This window comes from Pimephales promelas, chromosome 5 (assembly GCF_988280905.1).
Source record: "Pimephales promelas chromosome 5, fPimPro1.hap1.1, whole genome shotgun sequence".
In the NCBI taxonomy this organism is placed as follows: domain Eukaryota; kingdom Metazoa; phylum Chordata; class Actinopteri; order Cypriniformes; family Leuciscidae; genus Pimephales; species Pimephales promelas.
In genome coordinates, this window is record NC_142773.1 from 43938730 (window position 1) to 43958944 (window position 20215).

At 48.8% G+C, this 20215-nt stretch overlaps 1 protein-coding gene across 1 annotated transcript in view; it reads right to left on the minus strand.

The window, feature by feature from the left end:
- Positions 1 to 20215, minus strand: part of ptprsb (protein tyrosine phosphatase receptor type Sb) — a 95400-nt gene that overhangs the window by 30434 nt on the left and 44751 nt on the right. The window contains exons 8-12 of the mRNA XM_089131656.1: positions 14904 to 15014; positions 2219 to 2488; positions 1659 to 1972; positions 1228 to 1495; positions 121 to 257 (exon numbers count right to left, since the gene is read on the minus strand). Of these exons, the coding sequence (XP_088987782.1) occupies positions 121 to 257; positions 1228 to 1495; positions 1659 to 1972; positions 2219 to 2488; positions 14904 to 15014 (1100 nt within the window). The remainder of the gene's footprint in view (positions 1 to 120; positions 258 to 1227; positions 1496 to 1658; positions 1973 to 2218; positions 2489 to 14903; positions 15015 to 20215) is intronic.

The window sequence follows — 20215 nt, forward strand, 5'->3', positions numbered from 1 at the left end:
CTTTATGGCAGGGTCCAGTGGGTCAACGGCTCAGTCTATTTCAGTTCCTCTAAATAGCAACGTGCCATCCTTCCGTGGGTTCAGAGGTCGATGCCGATTCGTAGCCGAGCCCGTTCTCACCTGAACGCCGAGACCTGGAGATTTGTAGATGAGCTCGTAGGCTTTCACAGGCTCTTTGGAGTACGCAGGATCCCAGGTCAACTCCACGCTGGTGTCGGTCACTTTCCCCACCGTGAACTTCCCCGGCTGCCCAGGAACTGAAACGCAGATCAGAAACAGGACACGATAACGTCGCCACACTGAAGGAACAGTGCAGAGATGTTCCACTCGGTTTCGTGACGCCATCGAGAGCCGCGTGTGATGTGATGTCACAGGAACGTGTTACGGTCAGACCACATGACGGCCCAGTCATGCCAACAGGAATCCGTGTGATGGGGAGCTTCCCCCGTGCAGATTAACTCAAAGGGTTAAGGCCCGTTCACACCAAGGACGATAACGAGATAACGACAGAGATATAGTTCTAAAAATCGTTCTCAATATTAAACAATAGAAGAGTTCACAGTTCACACCACAAACTATAACGATAACGAACACTTTCGTAACTAATTGAAGGGCGCACACGTTTAAAATTTCAGAGAAGTTAATCGCCGAGGCCCAGACAAACCCACCGGTGGATATGGAAAACAATCGTTCGTACCCTCTGAGAAACCCGAAGTATTACCTCAGGTTTCCAGCGCTCGTTTCCTTTGACTTGCTTCCCCAGAAGTTGCGGTGAAAAAGACTAGGTGTTGTTTTAATCCCACTATATTGACTACGTCAGCTAAATTCGTAGTTGGATTATCATATCGATTACACTAGCTTCACTCGAAACGCAGCGTGCCAAGGATATCTACTGGTTAAAGCCTGTAAACGCATTAAGCAAACGTTGCACACACACTGGGTCTCATTCATGAAACATTCGTAAATATACGAGTAAATATGAGAGTGATTTGCGCGTAAAGAGACCTTCCCGAAAACTCTTCTCCTGATTCACAAATACTTCGTAAACGTCAGATGTGATAGTGAAGTGTGTGTGTGTGTTAGTGAATTCCAACCAGTCGTAAATGGGATGCGCGTGCACGTTCATTCTCAGTTCGTCGGTGTGAAAGCAAATCTAGTTCTCGCTCTCGGTGTGAACAGCCTTCGTGTCGATCTGCGAGACTCGACCGCGCACTCTCTCCTGCTCACCTCCAGGCCGCACTTTGACGTGAACGGGGTCGGAGAAGGGCCCGTCTCCCACGGACGTGAAGGCCAGCACGCGGATGGTGTAGGTCTCGGACGGCACGAGGCTGTGGATGGTCGTGATCGTGCTGTCCTGAACGTTGTGGATCTGCCAGTTGCTCATTGGCTGCGAGGGGTCCATGGTGTAATACACCCGGTAGCCCTTGATCAACCCGTTGGGCTCCTCCGGCTCGTCCCAGCGCACCATCACGGCGTTCTGGGATATGATGCGCGCCTGGATGCAATTCAGTTCACGTTTATTTGTATAGCACTTTTCACAATACACGATACACAATACACGACAATACAGTCCACATTACAATTTATCTGTATGTATTTCAGAAATGTGCACATGCAAAAGTATTAATTTAAAGCTTGTAATAATTGAAAGCAGATGCCTGGATGTTCCTGGGCGGGCTGGCGGGCGCTTGCTCTCCGGTTCGGGCCTCCACCCGGTGGCTGGGCGGACCCTGGCCGATGGTGTTGACGGCGGACACGCGGATCTCGTACTCCGTGTTGGGGTACAGGCCGCCGATGCTGTAGCGGGTCGTGGTGATGGAGTCCACCGTCTCGAACTTGCTGTCCGGGGACTTGGCACGGTACTGGATGATGTAATAGGAGACGGGGTCTGGGTTGCCAGAGTCCCAGGTGATGGTGACGCTGGTGGGGGTCGTCTCCGTGACGATAGGGGTGCCAGGAGCTCTGGGTAAAGCTGAGAGAGAGAGAGAGAGAGAGAGACAGACATCTGCATTGCTCAGAGGTTGATCTTTCCTAAAGAGATTCACAGGCACCATCAGCATTAAAGGGGTGGTTGATTATGATTTCACTTTTTATCTTTAGTTAGGTTGTAATTTTGCTGTTTGAGCACAAACAACATCTGCGAAGTTACGACTCAAAGTTCAAAGCAAAGGACTACAAGAAACGGCTGGTAGGAACTACACAAGCTTCTGGTTCTTACACTTGACGATGACTTGCGCCACGGCCTCGATGATGCCCAGGCTGCTCATGGCGACGCAGGTGTAGTTGGCCGACTCGCGCACGCCGTTCAGCTCCAGAACGTTCCGGCCCACGGGCATCTCGTCCTCCGGCGTCAGGTCCTCGGAGTTCAGCATCCACTTCACGTACGGCATGGGCGAGCCGACCGCCACGCAGGTGATGTTCACGCTGCCGCCCGGCATGATCTCGTGGCTGCTGGGAAGGATGGTGAAGCGGGGGGGAACTCGGCGGACTGGAGCACAGAGAGGGAGACAGAGGACAGCGAGGTAACGACCCCAGCCAAGCAAACCCGGACCAGAGCCATCGCCACAGGCCTTCCTCACGCAGCGCTCGCGTGTACAGCAACACACACGCATTCTCAAATCAAGATGCGTTCACGAGACGAGGAAAATTACATAAGAAATCATATCTCGTTTTCTGATGAAAAATAAGTGAGTTTTTGATTAAAACAAGCTAAATGATCTGCCAGTGGGGTAAGACAAAAAAAATCTTAATTCCAATTGAAAACAAGACATTTTTTTAACTTCAGGTTGAAATAAGAAAAAAAATCTTAATTCATAGTGAAAACAAGACTATTTTTCTTACTCCATTGGCAGATAATTTAGCTTGTTTTTAAGCTGCAGTCAGGCGTTTTTCCTCTTTGTCGCCATCTCTGTTCGAAATCTGCAATCGCAGTCATTCGCGGAATTATCAACTTTACGTGAGTTGTACTTCAACACCCTCGACACGGCACAGCGTGGATGAACACGGTGTTTGAGGAGGCTGTCAGTCACCGCGCCGGATTATTCTAGATTATTCTCTCTGGAAGTATGACCAACATGAGAATTTTCACCAGAAAATATCATCTGAGCATTGATGAACATTGCAGTAAATCGCACGGATTAAATCTAACAATCGCTTAGTTATCATAAAGTTATCATATCATGCAAATCCATGCAAATTATACTTTGTTCTCAAATTTTTAATGTTCAACATCAACATTGCGTGACATGCAATGTCCTTCCGATATTACCCTTGTTTTCGCATGGGCCGGTTGCAGAAAAAAGAGACTGTGTTTCCGAAGTCTGAACGAAGTTTTGCGTTTTACAGCGGGTGAATCTGCTGTCTGGTGATCGTCGTTTGAACCTTTCTGAATCCGCCATCAAATTGATAAGTTTAATTATATCCAGTGCTGTCAGGCAATAAAGGTTATAAATCTCCACCTCCAGCATCCTCACACACAATACAGCCGACTAGCCGACAGTGTTGTAGTCGAGACCACCTCACTCGAGTCCGAGTCCAGACCGAGACCAGAGAGAGTCGAGTCCGAGTCAAGACCGAGTCCATAGAGAGTCGAGTCCGAGTCGAGTCCGAGACCAGAGACGGTCGAGTCCGAGTCGAGACCGAGACCACTGAGGGTTGATTACCTAATTTACTTTTATTTACTTAGAGAAATCCTTTTTTTTTTTTTTACTGAATTTACTTGATCAGTTTAGGGTAAAAAGGCCACATAGTAGGTGGTGTTAAAAGTAATTTTATTACAATTTGTCATGCGCAGTTGCGCACTAGAAAATCACCAATCACTGGATGTGTCAATCAATTTAAAGAAATATTTTATTAACATTAGGGCTGTCGCGGTTATGGAATTTCCCTTTGCGGTAATATTGAGTGGCTCAATAGCGCGATATGCGGTATTACCGCCATTTATTTATTTAATTTATATGTTTTTGTTGCTATATAAATAAAGTTTACGATGTGGACAAAAACGAGGACATTTTCAGTAAGCATTGTAACCGAAACTAAACAGCGTCTACAGTATATGCGCATTGAAAAACTTTCACTCAGCGCGCATATTGTTATGACAACGGACTTTGAGCGAGTCATTGAACCGTTCATTCAACGAACACGTTTAAAAAAGCTGATTCATTAAAAGAGATGTAAAGAAACAATATGTTAATTATTTCTAACATTGATGTTCAACTTTTCAAGGCTCAGCTGAGCAGCAATGCGTCGCATAGGCAACGCTGAAGCTGATGCTTCACTTATTAGAGACCCATTGATTCAATGCGTGACTCACTGATTTTATTTCGGCTTGTGCTGTGGGATGTTGAACAGCGCTGCTGCTGACGCGCATTTATGGGAAAATACACGTGAAGAGAACGTTAAAATGATGATGCAACAAATATTTCGCTTCCCTTTGATACGACAAGCTTTTCACGACTTCAAAGACAGAGGTAATTGCACGCGCTCTGCCGATCTCTCTCATTCACTATCTGTGTGAAGCCTGTAGGCTACACATCACCATGATAAACAGTCTTGTTATCATTATGAACTGGTTTAACATTCAATACACATGCATTACGTTCAAAACAAGAAGGGTATAGCCTTATAAAAAAAAAAATTGAATATCGCGGTTGCTGCGGTTACGTGCAATCCTCTGCGGTTGTCTTGTCAGAAGCGCGGTAGCTACTACAATATTGCGGTTACCACGACAGCCCTAATTAACATACATTAATAATCATGAAAAATATTTTGAATTGAACTCGAGTGGACTCGGGAATAAGTCCGAGTCCTAAAAAAAAAATGTTCGAGTCCGAGTCAATTCCGAGTCCAAATGCACACGAGTCCATGACAAGACCAAGACCATTAAAATATGGTCTCGAGACCGAGTCCGAGACGAGTCCGAGTCTCGAGTACTACAACACTGCTAGCCGAGACTCTTCTTTATGTGTACAGATGTGTGTGCGCAGATGAGTGTGTGTGTGTGTGTGCAGATGAGTGTGTGTGTGTACACAGATGTGACGAAATGACGCAAAGACATGCTCAAATCTCCCGCGGAAACCCACCAGTACCACTGGAGTTAAAAACATTATTACAAGCGTACCGCTCTGAGTCGTGCTAAGGCAAGCAGAGAGTTTTGAGTTTTGTAATTTCTCAAATATGTATTTTGGATCATTTTTAACCCCCCCAAAAAAGCTACGGACTGCAGCTTTAAGCAAAAACTCAGAAAACTCTTTTTATCAGAAAAAAAGATCGAATTTCTTATGTTATTTTATTCAACGCAGCATCTAATAAGCGCATCTTGATTTAAGAATGTTTGAATATTTGGACTGGAAACGAGATAAGCAGCTAAAAGGACAAGTTTCTAAATATAAGCGCTGACTAACAGAGGGAACGGAATAATAATGTAAAGCAGAATCTCCATTCAAGCTAAAGGTCAGAGCCGTGTTTTCTTACACTCTGCAGAACCCTTCAGAACCCTTCAGAACCCCGGATGGGCCCCGAGAGGAGCCGCCTGCAGATCTGAGATCAGCGTCTGCCCGACTCGATGGCCGGCGCCGGGGGCGGAGACTGAAGCGCTACACGGGTCACATGCACGCCTGAACACGCTTACAGGGACACACACACACACGTTCAGCACCAGGGACGTCAACAGGGTGAAACATTACTAGTCAATATGTGAACCAGTGTGTGAAGCGCTCAATAGGCCAAACCGTCCGATTCACGACCACACCGAGAGATCAGATCACTACTCTAACCTTAGACTGCTAGCTGAACATTACTCTGCTGTCTGTCTGTGTGTGTGTGTGTGTGTGTGTGTGTGTGTGTGTGTGTGCTATATTGTAGGACGGATGTGATTGTTCTGCAGCAGACACTGCCGCTCCGGAGGGAAATACTGCGTTTACTCCTGGAAGATCTACATCTGACTGAGGAAACAAATAAATAAAAGAGACAGCAAGCAAGTGTGGAAACCATGGAAGTTATGCTAATCCACTCAGTTACCGTGGAGCGCTGCCAACCCACATCCACAAACACAGATGAAGAGAGCGAGAGGATGTGTTAGAGAGATAAAAGAGAGAGAGACGCACTGAAACTACAGCTTTCTGAATTCTTAGAGGTGTTGGGAAAAGCAGCAGAGAGAGAGCGAGGGAGAGAGAGAGAGAGAGAGAGGGAGAGAGAGAGGGAGAGAGAGAGAGAGAGAGAGAGAGAGGGAGAGAGAGAGAGAGAGAGAGAGAGAGAGAGGGAGAGAGAGAGAGAGGGAGGGGGGAGAGAGGAGAGAGAGAAAATGGTGGAGGGGGGGGGAAGAGAGAAAGAGAGAGAGAGGAGGAGAGAGAGGAGAAGAGAGGGAGAGGGGGGGAAGAGAGAGAGAGAGAGAGACGGGGGAGGGGGGGGGGGGAGAGAGAGAGACGGGGGAGGGGGGAGGGGGGAGAGAGAAGAGAGAGAAAATGGGGGAGAGGGGGAGAGAGAGGGAGAGAAAGAGAGAGAGAGGAGGAGAGAGAGAGAGGGAAGGGGGGGGGAGAGAGAGGGATAGAGATGGACAGAAACAAAGAGCGAGGGCAACTGTAAACACTTGTAACGCTGATGTAAACTAGATGTGTGTGAACATGCACAACTCACCACCACCATGGGTGGTTGCCACGGCGACACTATGGGGGTTGTACTGAACGGTTGCTAGGGTGTTGCTATGCTATCTCTAAATTAAAGACACAGTTCACCCAAAAATAATCAATCTGTCATAACAAATATATTATTGTGCAAGTTTTCCACAGAATATTGCGTTTGAACGACACGAGGGAGAGCACATGACGGAGGAACGATCATTTCTGGGTGAACGAGACACTAGTACATCTCAGTAACACTGTGCTTCGCATGAGACTGATCCGAGCGCCCCGAAAATAAGAGAAATGTGAGTTTGATTTCACGGAACAATGAAACACTGCTTGAAGAAGTTCAACAGCTGGAAGCCCGGCTCTGCTCCTGACGACTCCAGACCGGGGCTTACGGGGAGTCCAGCTCTTAACTCTACGACTTCAGCAAAGAGGCGAAATCCAACACCAGTGTCTGACAGACCTCAGATCAGTTTTGATTGGCAGGTTAAAATGCGTAACTGTGATAGTGGCCGGAGGACACCCAGAATTGGACACACTACATTTACAGTCTACAGGGTTAATCCGTTAGTGCGTTCATGCGTTCACGAGACGGTCATCATGCAACAGCAGAAACATGCCATAAACACTCGTGCTTCATGCTCAGAAACAGCTCACACTGCACACACACTCTTCCTCAGTGTGTCCAGCGCACGTCTCAAACCGAGAGCCATTCACTGGAGGGGACGCAACATGATGAAGATATTCAGTGAGTTTGTGCCTAAAACACGAACATGCCGATGGATTGAATTAAAGGAGGAGATCCCTTCAGAATTACAATCTCCTGATCGTTTACTCTCCCTCACATCATCCAAGATGTTCATGTGTGAATGAATGTTTTTGAGGAACACACTCCAGGATTTTCTCCATACTTACCCCTTTTCCACCAAAGCATTTGGAGAGCCGGTTCGGAGCCGGTGTCCAGTCACGAAACGGTTGTGTTTCGACAGCCAAAGAACCGGTTCTCGGCCAGGAAAACTGGTTCCAAAGCGGCACCGTCTCTTTGCCGGACTAGAAGCGTTCTTTCACCACGTCAGGGTTACGTCGGGCGGGCGGAGCTACTGTGACCCCATTGAAGTCACTGTATGGAGAAAATCCTGGAACGTTTTACTCAAAAACCTTCATTTCTTTTCAACTGAAGAAAGAAACTGAAATTTGTTGTTCATTAAACAAATCTTAATATCTTCAGTCATTCTTCTTCTCCAGTAAATGTCTCTTGATTTAAGAATATTTAAATATTTGTGCTGGAAAACGAGACAGAAACACTGAGGAAGAGCATGATTTTCCCAGTTATGTTTAGTTTGTGGTTATATGAGTGAAAGGGTTAGTTCAGATCAGTGTGGAAAGAGTTCAGACTGAAATGTGAATATTTGAGTTGAAACGACCCTCGATTGTGCAGAATCTCTGAAACGCTGGAGCTTCAGTGCGACGGGAACGATCGGCCCGGCTGGGAAGAGCACATCTGATCTCGGCAACGATTGGGAAGCGGAATTAGATTAGCCGATGTTAGTCGAGCCCGTTACAATGAATTATCTCAAAGGCAATCTTTCCTCTAGCTGAAAGGCGGATCGGCTTACGGCCCGGGCGTGGGGATGCCGACGGGACGAGATGACATCACCCGGTCGGAGTTCAGGATCCGTGAATGTTGGTCTCGCTCTCTCTCCTCCTCATGCCTCACTCACGATCTCTCCGACAGCTGATCTGACTCTCAACAGTTCTCCAGGAGCGCTTCATCGCCATGACAGAATGAAAACAGGCCACTCTTTGATGACAAACTGACTTTTCCAAAAAAACCCGGAACATCGGGATGAAACACGGCTTCATGCAGCTCATGCGAGACACTGACAGAGACAGACAACACAGAGAGACCGAACAAACGGCAAGCTTCTCTACGAGACTCATGAACACGGATGAACCCGGAGCGGGGGTGACTCCGAGAGCACAGGTGATCCGGGATTATGATCCTGATCCCATCGGATCGCCTGTCATGCTGAGAGCGCCGGCTTTCAGAGCGAGTCAAACAGTCAGAGTTTGTCTCTCCGTATGGGATTACACGCCGTGTCATGTAAGACTTGTTTGTGAACTTTCAGAGTGAAGCTCACAATATTAATATACATGAGCCGAATCATTCAGCTCTGCACTGCGGAAAATGCTATCATTGTCTCTTATTCCAGCACAAATATATAAACACTCTTAAATCAAGATACATTTACTGGAGAAGAAGCAAAATGACTGAAGATATTAATATCTTTCTTCTCCAGTAAATGTCTCTTGATTTGAGAATGTTTATATATTTGTGCTGGAAAACGAGACACTGGGGAGTTTTTTTACAGTAACAGATATTTATGGAAGCTTGTTTCCATCACAAAATAAATCATTTTAAAAGGTCATTTTTATCTCACAATTGCGAGTTTACATCTTGCAATTCATCCTTTATTTCTCAGAACTGCGAGTTATAAAGTCCAAGGAAAAAAACTTTGTTTATATCTCACAATTGTGACTTTATATCATGTAATTCTGATATAAACTTGCAAATATGAGAAAAAAATCTGAATTGCAAGATAAAAAGTGGCAATTACATTTTTTATTTTTTATTCTGTGGCGGAAACGAGCTTCCATAGATATCAGTCATGAACTGGTGAACACTGAACTACCAGAGAGAGGACAGAGAGGGTACAGGACAGATCGATAGATGATGCTGACGCACACAAATATTAATACTAAATCAGAAATGATCTGTTCGCCTTCAGTCTCACTCATGAACGTCTGAATGCGATTCATCAGGGATTTCTAGTCAGTTTTGTGTTAATGTCGATCAATGTAATTCAGGAGTGACTGAAGTGCACAGAAACGTTCTGATCGTTTGACTGACAGCTGTCGATGAGCCATCAGCCCGATCAGCGCTTCGATAAAACTGATGCCTCAGAGCGATTGATCGAAGCTGATGCCCACACACACACACACACACACACATGCAGAGACACAGACAGATGAGATCACCTCAGCCAATCACAACGCTGCGCGCTCAGGCATGCATCTGTCCTCGTGCACACACTCACTGGTTTCCAATTGCTGGGTTTCCACGGCCTTCCGAGCAGGTTTGCAAACAATCCCACAATGCAACACACCAGACTGACATGACCCTTGTCTGCAGCGCTGTACATTTGACTACCATCACTGTTTACTGCTTGACTGACATTTATTTCTCTGTCTTTAAATGCCAAACAAAAGAAAAGAGAGCAAATAAACAAAAAAAACACCAACCTTCTCGCAGCTCTGAGGGTGTAAGGGGTTTGAGATGGAAAGCAGAGAGAAAACCAGGGAAACACAGAGAGAGTAAAAAGGCCACTGCAATCTTCAACTCTCTCCTCAATCAATGTGTGTTTGAGTGGCAGCATTATTATTCATATACAGTCCCAAATATCAGAGACATCGTAGCTTGGCCTTGCTCTACTCTGAGAAACTCACTTCATAAAGAAAGCAAACTGAGAAATAAACACACACACACTGCAAAGACCTTTTAGTCGTGCGTCATGATTTTAGTGAGCACTGAAGTCAATTAGTTTTGATTAGTAATTCACAACATACAAACAAACAAACCAAAATGAAGAAACCGTTATCAGTGTTAGCGTCCTGCAGCACTGGCCTACGAGACGCATCTCCCGCTCATCACTATCCCGACTCACTCCCGCCGCTCGTCACTCTCCCCGACTCACTCCCGCATCTCCCGCTCATCACTATCCCAACTCACTCCCGCATCTCCCGCTCGTCACTATCCCTGACTCATTCCCGCATCTCCCGCTCATCACTATCCCAACTCACTCCCGCATCTCCCGCTCGTCCCTATCCCCGACTCATTACCGCATCTCCCGCTCGTCCCTATCCCCGACTCACTCCCGCATCTCCCGCTCGTCACTATCCCCGACTCATTCCCGCATCTCCCGCTCATCACTATCCCCGACTCATTACCGCATCTCCCGCTCGTCACTATCCCCGACTCACTCCCGCATCTCCCGCTCGTCACTATCCCCGACTCATTCCCGCATCTCCCGCTCATCACTATCCCGACTCACTCCCGCATCTCCCGCTCATCACTACCCCCGACTCATTACCGCATCTCCCGCTCATCACTATCCCGACTCACTCCCGCATCTCCCGCTCGTCACTATCCCCGACTCATTACCGCATCTCCCGCTCGTCCCTATCCCCGACTCATTACCGCATCTCCCGCTCGTCCCTATCCCCGACTCACTCCCGCATCTCCCGCTCGTCACTATCCCCGACTCACTCCCGCATCTCCCGCTTGTCCCTATCCCCGACTCACTCCCGCATCTCCCGCTCGTCCCTATCCCTGACTCATTCCCGCATCTCCGCATCTCCTGCTCGTCCCTATCCCTGACTCATTCCCGCATCTCCTGCTCGTCCCTATCCCTGACTCATTCCCGCATCTCCCGCTCGTCACTATCCCAACTCACTCCCGCATCTCCCGCTCATCACTATCCCAACTCACTCCCGCATCTCCCGCTCGTCCCTATCCCTGACTCATTCCCGCATCTCCTGCTCGTCACTATCCCTGACTCATTCCCGCATCTCCCGCTCATCACTATCCCAACTCACTCCCGCATCTCCCGCTCGTCCCTATCCCTGACTCATTCCCGCATCTCCTGCTCGTCCCTATCCCCGACTCATTCCCGCATCTCCTGCTCGTCACTATCCCTGACTCATTCCCGCATCTCCTGCTCGTCACTATCCCTGACTCATTCCCGCATCTCCTGCTCGTCCCTATCCCTGACTCATTCCCGCATCTCCTGCTCGTCACTATCCCTGACTCATTCCCGCATCTCCTGCTCGTCACTATCCCTGACTCATTCCCGCATCTCCTGCTCGTCCCTATCCCCGACTCATTCCCGCATCTCCTGCTCGTCACTATCCCTGACTCATTCCCGCATCTCCTGCTCGTCACTATCCCTGACTCATTCCCGCATCTCCTGCTCGTCACTATCCCTGACTCATTCCCGCATCTCCCGCTCATCACTATCCCAACTCACTCCCGCATCTCCCGCTCGTCCCTATCCCTGACTCACTCCCGCATCTCCCGCTCGTCCCTATCCCTGACTCATTCCCGCATCTCCTGCTTGTCACTATCCCCAACTCACTCCCGCATCTCCTGTTCGTCACTATCCCTGACTCACTCCCGCATCTCCCGCTCGTCCCTATCCCCGACTCATTCCCGCATCTCCCGCTCGTCACTATCCTGACTCATTACCGCATCTCCCGCTCGTCACTATCCCCGACTCACTCCCGCATCTCCCGCTAGTCCCTATCCTGACTCACTCCCGCATCTCCCGCTCGTCACTATCCCCGACTCAGTCCCGCATCTCCCGCTTGTCACTATCCCGACTCATTACCGCATCTCCCGCTCGTCCCTATCCCCGACTCATTACCGCATCTCCCGCTCGTCCCTATCCCCGACTCATTCCCGCATCTCCCGCTCGTCCCTATCCCCGACTCATTCCCGCATCTTATGCTCGTCCCTACCCCCGACTCATTCCCGCATCTCCCGCTCGTCCCTATCCCCGACTCATTCCCGCATCTCCCGCTCTTCCCTATCCCCAACTCATTACCGCATCTCCTGTTCGTCACTATCCCCGACTCATTACCGCATCTCCCGCTCGTCCCTATCCCCGACTCATTCCCGCATCTCCCGCTCGTCACTATCCTGACTCACTCCCGCATCTCCCGCTCGTCACTATCCTGACTCATTCCAGCATTTCCCGCTCGTCCCTATCGCCGACTCATTCCCGCATCTCCCGCTCGTCCCTATCCCCGACTCATTACCGCATCTCCCGCTCGTCCCTATCCCTGACTCATTCCCACATCTCCCGCTCGCCACTATCCCCGACTCATTCCCACATCTCCCGCTCGTCACTATCCTGACTCATTCCCGCATCTCCCGCTCGTCCCTATCACTGACTCATTCCTGCATCTCCCGCTCTTCCCTATCCCCGACTCATTACCGCATCTCCCGCTCGTCCCTATCCCCGACTCATTACCGCATCTCCTGTTTGTCACTATCCCCGACTCATTACCGCATCTCCCGCTCGTCACTATCCCGACTCATTACCGCATCTCCTGTTTGTCACTATCCCGACTCATTACCGCATCTCCCGCTCGTCACTATCCTGACTCATTCCAGCATCTCCCGTTCGTCCCTATCCCTGACTCATTACCGCATCTCCTGTTCGTCACTATCCCGACTCATTCCCGCATCTCCCGCTCGTCCCTATCCCCGACTCATTCCCGCATCTTATGCTCGTCCCTACCCCCGACTCATTCCCGCATCTCCCGCTCGTCCCTATCCCCGACTCATTCCCGCATCTCCCGCTCTTCCCTATCCCCAACTCATTACCGCATCTCCTGTTCGTCACTATCCCCGACTCATTACCGCATCTCCCGCTCGTCCCTATCCCCGACTCATTCCCGCATCTCCCGCTCGTCACTATCCTGACTCACTCCCGCATCTCCCGCTCGTCACTATCCTGACTCATTCCAGCATTTCCCGCTCGTCCCTATCGCCGACTCATTCCCGCATCTCCCGCTCGTCCCTATCCCCGACTCATTACCGCATCTCCCGCTCGTCCCTATCCCTGACTCATTCCCACATCTCCCGCTCGCCACTATCCCCGACTCATTCCCACATCTCCCGCTCGTCACTATCCTGACTCATTCCCGCATCTCCCGCTCGTCCCTATCACTGACTCATTCCTGCATCTCCCGCTCTTCCCTATCCCCGACTCATTACCGCATCTCCCGCTCGTCCCTATCCCCGACTCATTACCGCATCTCCTGTTTGTCACTATCCCCGACTCATTACCGCATCTCCCGCTCGTCACTATCCCGACTCATTACCGCATCTCCTGTTTGTCACTATCCCGACTCATTACCGCATCTCCCGCTCGTCACTATCCTGACTCATTCCAGCATCTCCCGTTCGTCCCTATCCCTGACTCATTACCGCATCTCCTGTTCGTCACTATCCTGACTCATTCCAGCATCTCCCGTTCGTCCCTATCCCTGACTCATTCCCGCATCTCCCGCTCGTCCCTATCCCCGACTCATTCCCGCATCTCTCGCTCTTCCCTATCCCCGACTCATTACCGCATCTCCTGTTTGTCACTATCCCCGACTCATTACCGCATCTCCCGCTCGTCACTATCCTGACTCATTCCAGCATCTCCCGCTCGTCCCTATCCCTGACTCATTACCACATCTCCCGCTCGTCACTATCCCGACTCATTTCCGCATCTCCCGCTCGTCACTATCCCGACTCACTCCCGCATCTCCCGCTCGTCCCTATCCCGACTCATTCCCGCATCTCCCGCTTGTCACTATCCCCGACTCACTCCCGCATCTCCCGCTCGTCACTATCCCGACTCATTCCTGCATCTCCCGCTCGTCACTATCCCGACTCATTTCCGCATCTCCCACTCGTCACCATCCCGACTCACTCCCGCATCTCCCGCTCGTCCCTATCCCGACTCATTCCCGCATCTCCCGCTCGTCACTATCCCCGACTCATTCCTGCATCTCCCGCTCGTCACTATCCCGACTCATTCCCGCATCTCCCGCTCGTCCCTATCCCGACTCATTCCCGCATCTCCCGCTCGTCACTATCCCGACTCATTCCCGCATCTCCCGCTCGTCACTATCCCGACTCATTCCCGCATCTCCACTATCCCAACTCCTTCTGCTCCCACCCGCCGCTAATATCACTAATCGAGTTTAGAGAAACATTTACATGCCTGTAAACCCAATTAATTTCAAATAAATTGGCTTGTTTAATGGTTTTAGTAGTTAAGTTGTTTGTTATCTATAGTTTTTATTAAGTTTTATTTTTTAATTTTAGTTATTTCAGTATAGAAGTTAACAAATGAAACTAAATGAAAATTAACGTCAGTTAACCTTTATCATCCAAAAATATGTTCTTATGGTTTTAGTTTTAATTTCAGTTTCCTTTGACGGGTAGCAAAGCGTTCCTAGAGCATGCTTTCAGACGCGGCAGACTAACAAAGAATAATAACGTAAAGCAGTATATATCAGGAGATGTGCTTGATCAGTGCTGCAGAGGCTGCTGGGTAATTAAAGAAGCTGGCTGCGCTGTGTGTGTGTGTGTGTGTGTGTGAGAGAGAGAGAGAGAGAGAGAGAGTGTATTACCTACGGAGTACCTACTGTGTTTCATACCTCTCACGTATAAGTTAGCAGGGGACGAGTAGCGAACGCCCTGAGCGTTAGAAGCTACGCACTCGTACTTCCCCTGATCCGTCTCCTCACTGCGCTCGATCTGCAGCGCTCCTGCACAGAGAGACAGACAAGCAGAGAGACAGACAGGTCAATCAGGCAGAGAGAGAGAGAGAGAGAGAGAGAGAGAGAGAGAGAGAGAGAGAGAGAGAGAGGCATAGAGAGACAGAAAGACAGAGAGACAGACAGGTCAATCAGTCAGAGAGAGAGAGAGAGAGAGAGAGAGAGAGAGAGAGAGGCATAGAGAGACAGAAAGACAGAGAGACAGACAGGTCAATCAGTCAGAGAGAGAGAGAGAGAGAGAGAGAGAAAGAGACAGGCAGAGACAGACAGACAGGTCAATCAGTCAGACAGGCAGACAGAAAGATAGAGACAGACAGACAGACAAACAGACAGAGAGAGACAGACGGAGATAGAGACAGGCAGAGAGAGACAGACAGGCAGGCAGACAGACAGAAGATGGAGGAGAAAATAAGAAGTAAGGGAAAGAGAGAGAACAAACAGGGCATTAATATTTATAATCTCATGACGGTTTGAACCCTTCCTCCTGATCTACAACCCACACAAGCGCTTCAGCCTCTGACTGACAGAAGACACACTTACTTATACAGCGCTTTATTAAAAACAGTCGTTATGGAAGTAAAAACCATAGGGAAACTGAGTTTGAACAAAACCTGATAAATGTTTAAAGTCAGACTTCTGTGAGCTACGAGGTTATGTTTGTTAATTGATGGTTTATGTTTTTGTTGAAACCATCTGTTTGCATTATTTCAACTTATTTTTAGAATAATCATGTTTAATAGCAGAATTCTGTGGTGAAAGTCTCCATTACCCATAATGCTGTTCCTCTGATGCTTATCAGAGCTCTTTAGCTCCGCCCACTCCCATGAATGACATTTCAAAAGGTATAATCAACAAACTTTAAATAGTTTTATATTCCTCCATTATTTTTAATTGGATTGCCATTGTTTTATTCATTAAATCCATTTAGGCATTCAAAGCAGGCAAATAATAATGTTAATGTTGCAAAATTCATCAATTATGAACCAAATTCATTTTAACTAAAGCAGCTTTACATGAAGTTACACTCAGTGAGTTTGAATGACAGCTAAAACAGCCAATCACAGCTCAGGGGCGGGGCTATCTGAGTCACATGATACCCTTCAGCCAGTCCAAAACTATAACCTCTGTTTCTCACTCCGGGATACATACAGACTCCAGGAAGTTGCGTAACAGCCAATCAGATCAAAGCTTGTGATCCAGCAGAGATGAACATGTGATCAGTGAAACACACACACACACACACACACACACAGAAGAAGAGCCGGTGTTTCTGGCATCGCAGCAGAGACTGACTCATCCTTCTGTTTCGTCATGTAATGTATGAAACGTGGGCAGAAGTTGATCAACTCCTACAGAATCTGTTCAGGATTCAGTTCCGCCGTTCAAACAGTGTGTGAAGGACAGAGCGACACTCAGGACATTCAGACAGGAAACACTACAGTAAAGGCTTCAGTAATGACTGAACGCACACACACTCACACACACACACACACACACACACACTAACACACACTCTCACTCACACACTCACTGCTGTGAACAGAGACGTCACTGAATGGGAGTACAGTCAGTGCAGGAGAAACGAGAGGAACAGAAGCAGAGCATCATGGGAACACGGAGTCGGGACAAACGGAGATGGGTGACTGAAGATATTAAGTCAAAAATCTATCAAAATGAAGTGAGTTTATGATTAAAAAAAACATCTGCCAATAGAGTCAGAGAAACAAACATATAAACATTTCAGCTTTTGTCTTCTGTGGAACATGAAGCCATTTTCAGAAAGCTAATTGTACTTTTTCTGTGTGGTTAAATTCTTCAAAATGTCTTCTTTCATGTTCAGCAGAACGAATGCAGTGATTCAGAGTTAGCAGGACTGGAGGAGAAGAAAGATGAAGACAGGAGGATCTGATTCAGGTGAGTTCCCTTTTAAGAAGAGCAGCGACATAAAGCTCCAATCAGAGACTCGATGCGTGCGTGTGCGTGAGTGTGTGTGTGTGTGTGTGTGTGCGCGTGCTTCAGCTCTCATTAGGGAACAGGAGAAATGAGGGCCGTTCATTAGGAGGGTCAGGGGTCAGGGGTCGTGTTCATCAGAGGACGAGCGCACAGCACTCTGGGACGGAGGAGAGTTTGGTCGAGAATAAACTGATACTCACCAAAGACTCCTGAGAACACAGCGAATGAGAAAACACACACAATGAGAAAAAAACAACGAAAGCTTTGAGTGACAGCGGCTCAAATGCACTTTATGCAACAGATCAAGCTGATTATATATGAGCATTTTATATATATAATCACATATCATATACATCAATCTTATGGATTAGATTTATGTATATATAGTATCTAAATACATGTGCGTGTATAAGCGAGAGACAACATACAATCAACAGTCCATGATCCGGCTTATTCCACGACTACTTACCAGATAAATCTACATATGGAGATCGACATCGAAGCGCAGAGCGTCGACACACACACACACACACACACACACACACTCGTCGACTCACACACTCATCGACTCACACTCATCGACTCACACACTCATCGACTCACGCACTCATCGACTCACGCACTCGTCGACTCACACACTCGTCGACTCACACACTCATCGACTCACACACTCATCGACTCACGCACTCGTCGACTCACACACTCGTCGACTCACACACTCATCGACACACACTCATCGACTCACACACTCGTCGACTCACACACTCATCGACTCACACACTCATCGACTCACACACTCATCGACTCACACTCATCGACTCACACACTCATCGACACACACTCATCGACTCACACTCATCGACTCACACACTCATCGACTCACACACTCGTCGACACACACTCATCGACTCACACACTCGTCGACTCACACTCATCGACTCACACACTCATCGACTCACGCACTCATCGACTCACACACTCGTCGACCCACACACTCATCGACTCACACACTCATCGACTCACACACTCGTCGACTCACACACTCGTCGACTCACACTCATCGACTCACACACTCATCGACTCACGCACTCATCGACTCACACACTCGTCGACCCACACACTCATCGACTCACACACTCATCGACTCACACACTCGTCGACTCACACACTCGTCGACTCACACTCATCGACTCACACACTCATCGACTCACGCACTCATCGACTCACGCACTCGTCGACCCACACACTCATCGACTCACACACTCATCGACTCACGCACTCATCGACCCACACACTCGTCGACCCACACACTCATCGACTCACACACTCATCGACTCACACACTCATCGACACACACTCATCGACTCACACTCATCGACTCACACACTCATCGACTCACACACTCATCGACTCACACACTCGTCGACTCACACACTCGTCGACTCACACTCATCGACTCACACACTCATCGACTCACGCACTCATCGACTCACACACGCATCGACTCACACACTCGTCGACTCACACACTCATCGACTCACGCACTCATCGACTCACACACTCGTCGACTCACACACTCGTCGACTCACACTCATCGACTCACACACTCATCGACTCACGCACTCATCGACTCACACACTCGTCGACCCACACACTCATCGACTCACACACTCATCGACTCACACACTCGTCGACTCACACACTCGTCGACTCACACTCATCGACTCACACACTCATCGACTCACGCACTCATCGACCCACACACTCGTCGACCCACACACTCATCGACTCACACTCATCGACTCACACTCATCGACTCACACACTCATCGACTCACGCACTCATCGACTCACACACTCGTCGACTCACACACTCATCGACTCACACACTCATCGACTCACACTCATCGACTCACACTCATCGACTCACACTCATCGACCCACACACTCATCGACTCACACTCATCGACTCACACTCATCGACTCACACACGCATCGACTCACACACTCATCGACTCACACTCATCGACTCACACTCATCGACTCACACACTCATCGACTCACACTCATCGACTCACACTCATCGACTCACACACTCATCGACTCACACACTCATCGACTCACACACTCATCGACTCACACACTCATCGACTCACACTCATCGACTCACACACTCATCGACTCACGCACTCATCGACTCACGCACTCATCGACTCACACTCATCGACTCACACACTCATCGACACACACTCATCGACTCACACTCATCGACTCACACTCATCGACTCACACTCATCGACACACACACTCATCGACACACACTCATCGACTCACACTCATCGACTCACGCACTCATCGACTCACACACTCGTCGACTCACACACTCGTCGACTCACACACTCATCGACTCACACACTCATCGACTCACACACTCGTCGACTCACACTCATCGACTCACACACTCATCGACTCACGCACTCGTCGACTCACAAACTCATCGACTCATGCACTCATCGACTCATGCACTCGTCAACTCACAAACTCATCGACTCACACTCATCGACTCACACACTCATCGACTCACACACTCATCGACTCACACTCATCGACTCACACTCATCGACTCACACACTCATCGACTCACACTCATCGACTCACACACTCATCGACTCACACACTCATCGACTCACGCACTCATCGACTCACACACTCGTCGACTCACACACTCATCGACTCACGCACTCATCGACTCACGCACTCGTCGACTCACAAACTCATCGACTCACACACTCATCGACTCACACACTCATCGACTCATGCACTCGTCAACTCACAAACTCATCGACTCACACTCATCGACTCACACACTCATCGACTCACGCACTCATCGACTCACGCACTCATCGACTCACACACTCATCGACTCACACACTCATCGACTCACACACTCATCGACTCACACACTCATCGACTCACACTCATCGACTCACACACTCATCGACTCACGCACTCATCGACTCACGCACTCATCGACTCACACACTCATCGACTCACACACTCATCGACTCACACACTCATCGACTCACGCACTCGTCGACTCACAAACTCATCGACTCACACTCATCGACTCACACACTCATCGACTCACACACTCATCGACTCACGCACTCATCGACTCACGCACTCATCGACTCACACACTCATCGACTCACACACTCATCGACTCACACACTCATCGAC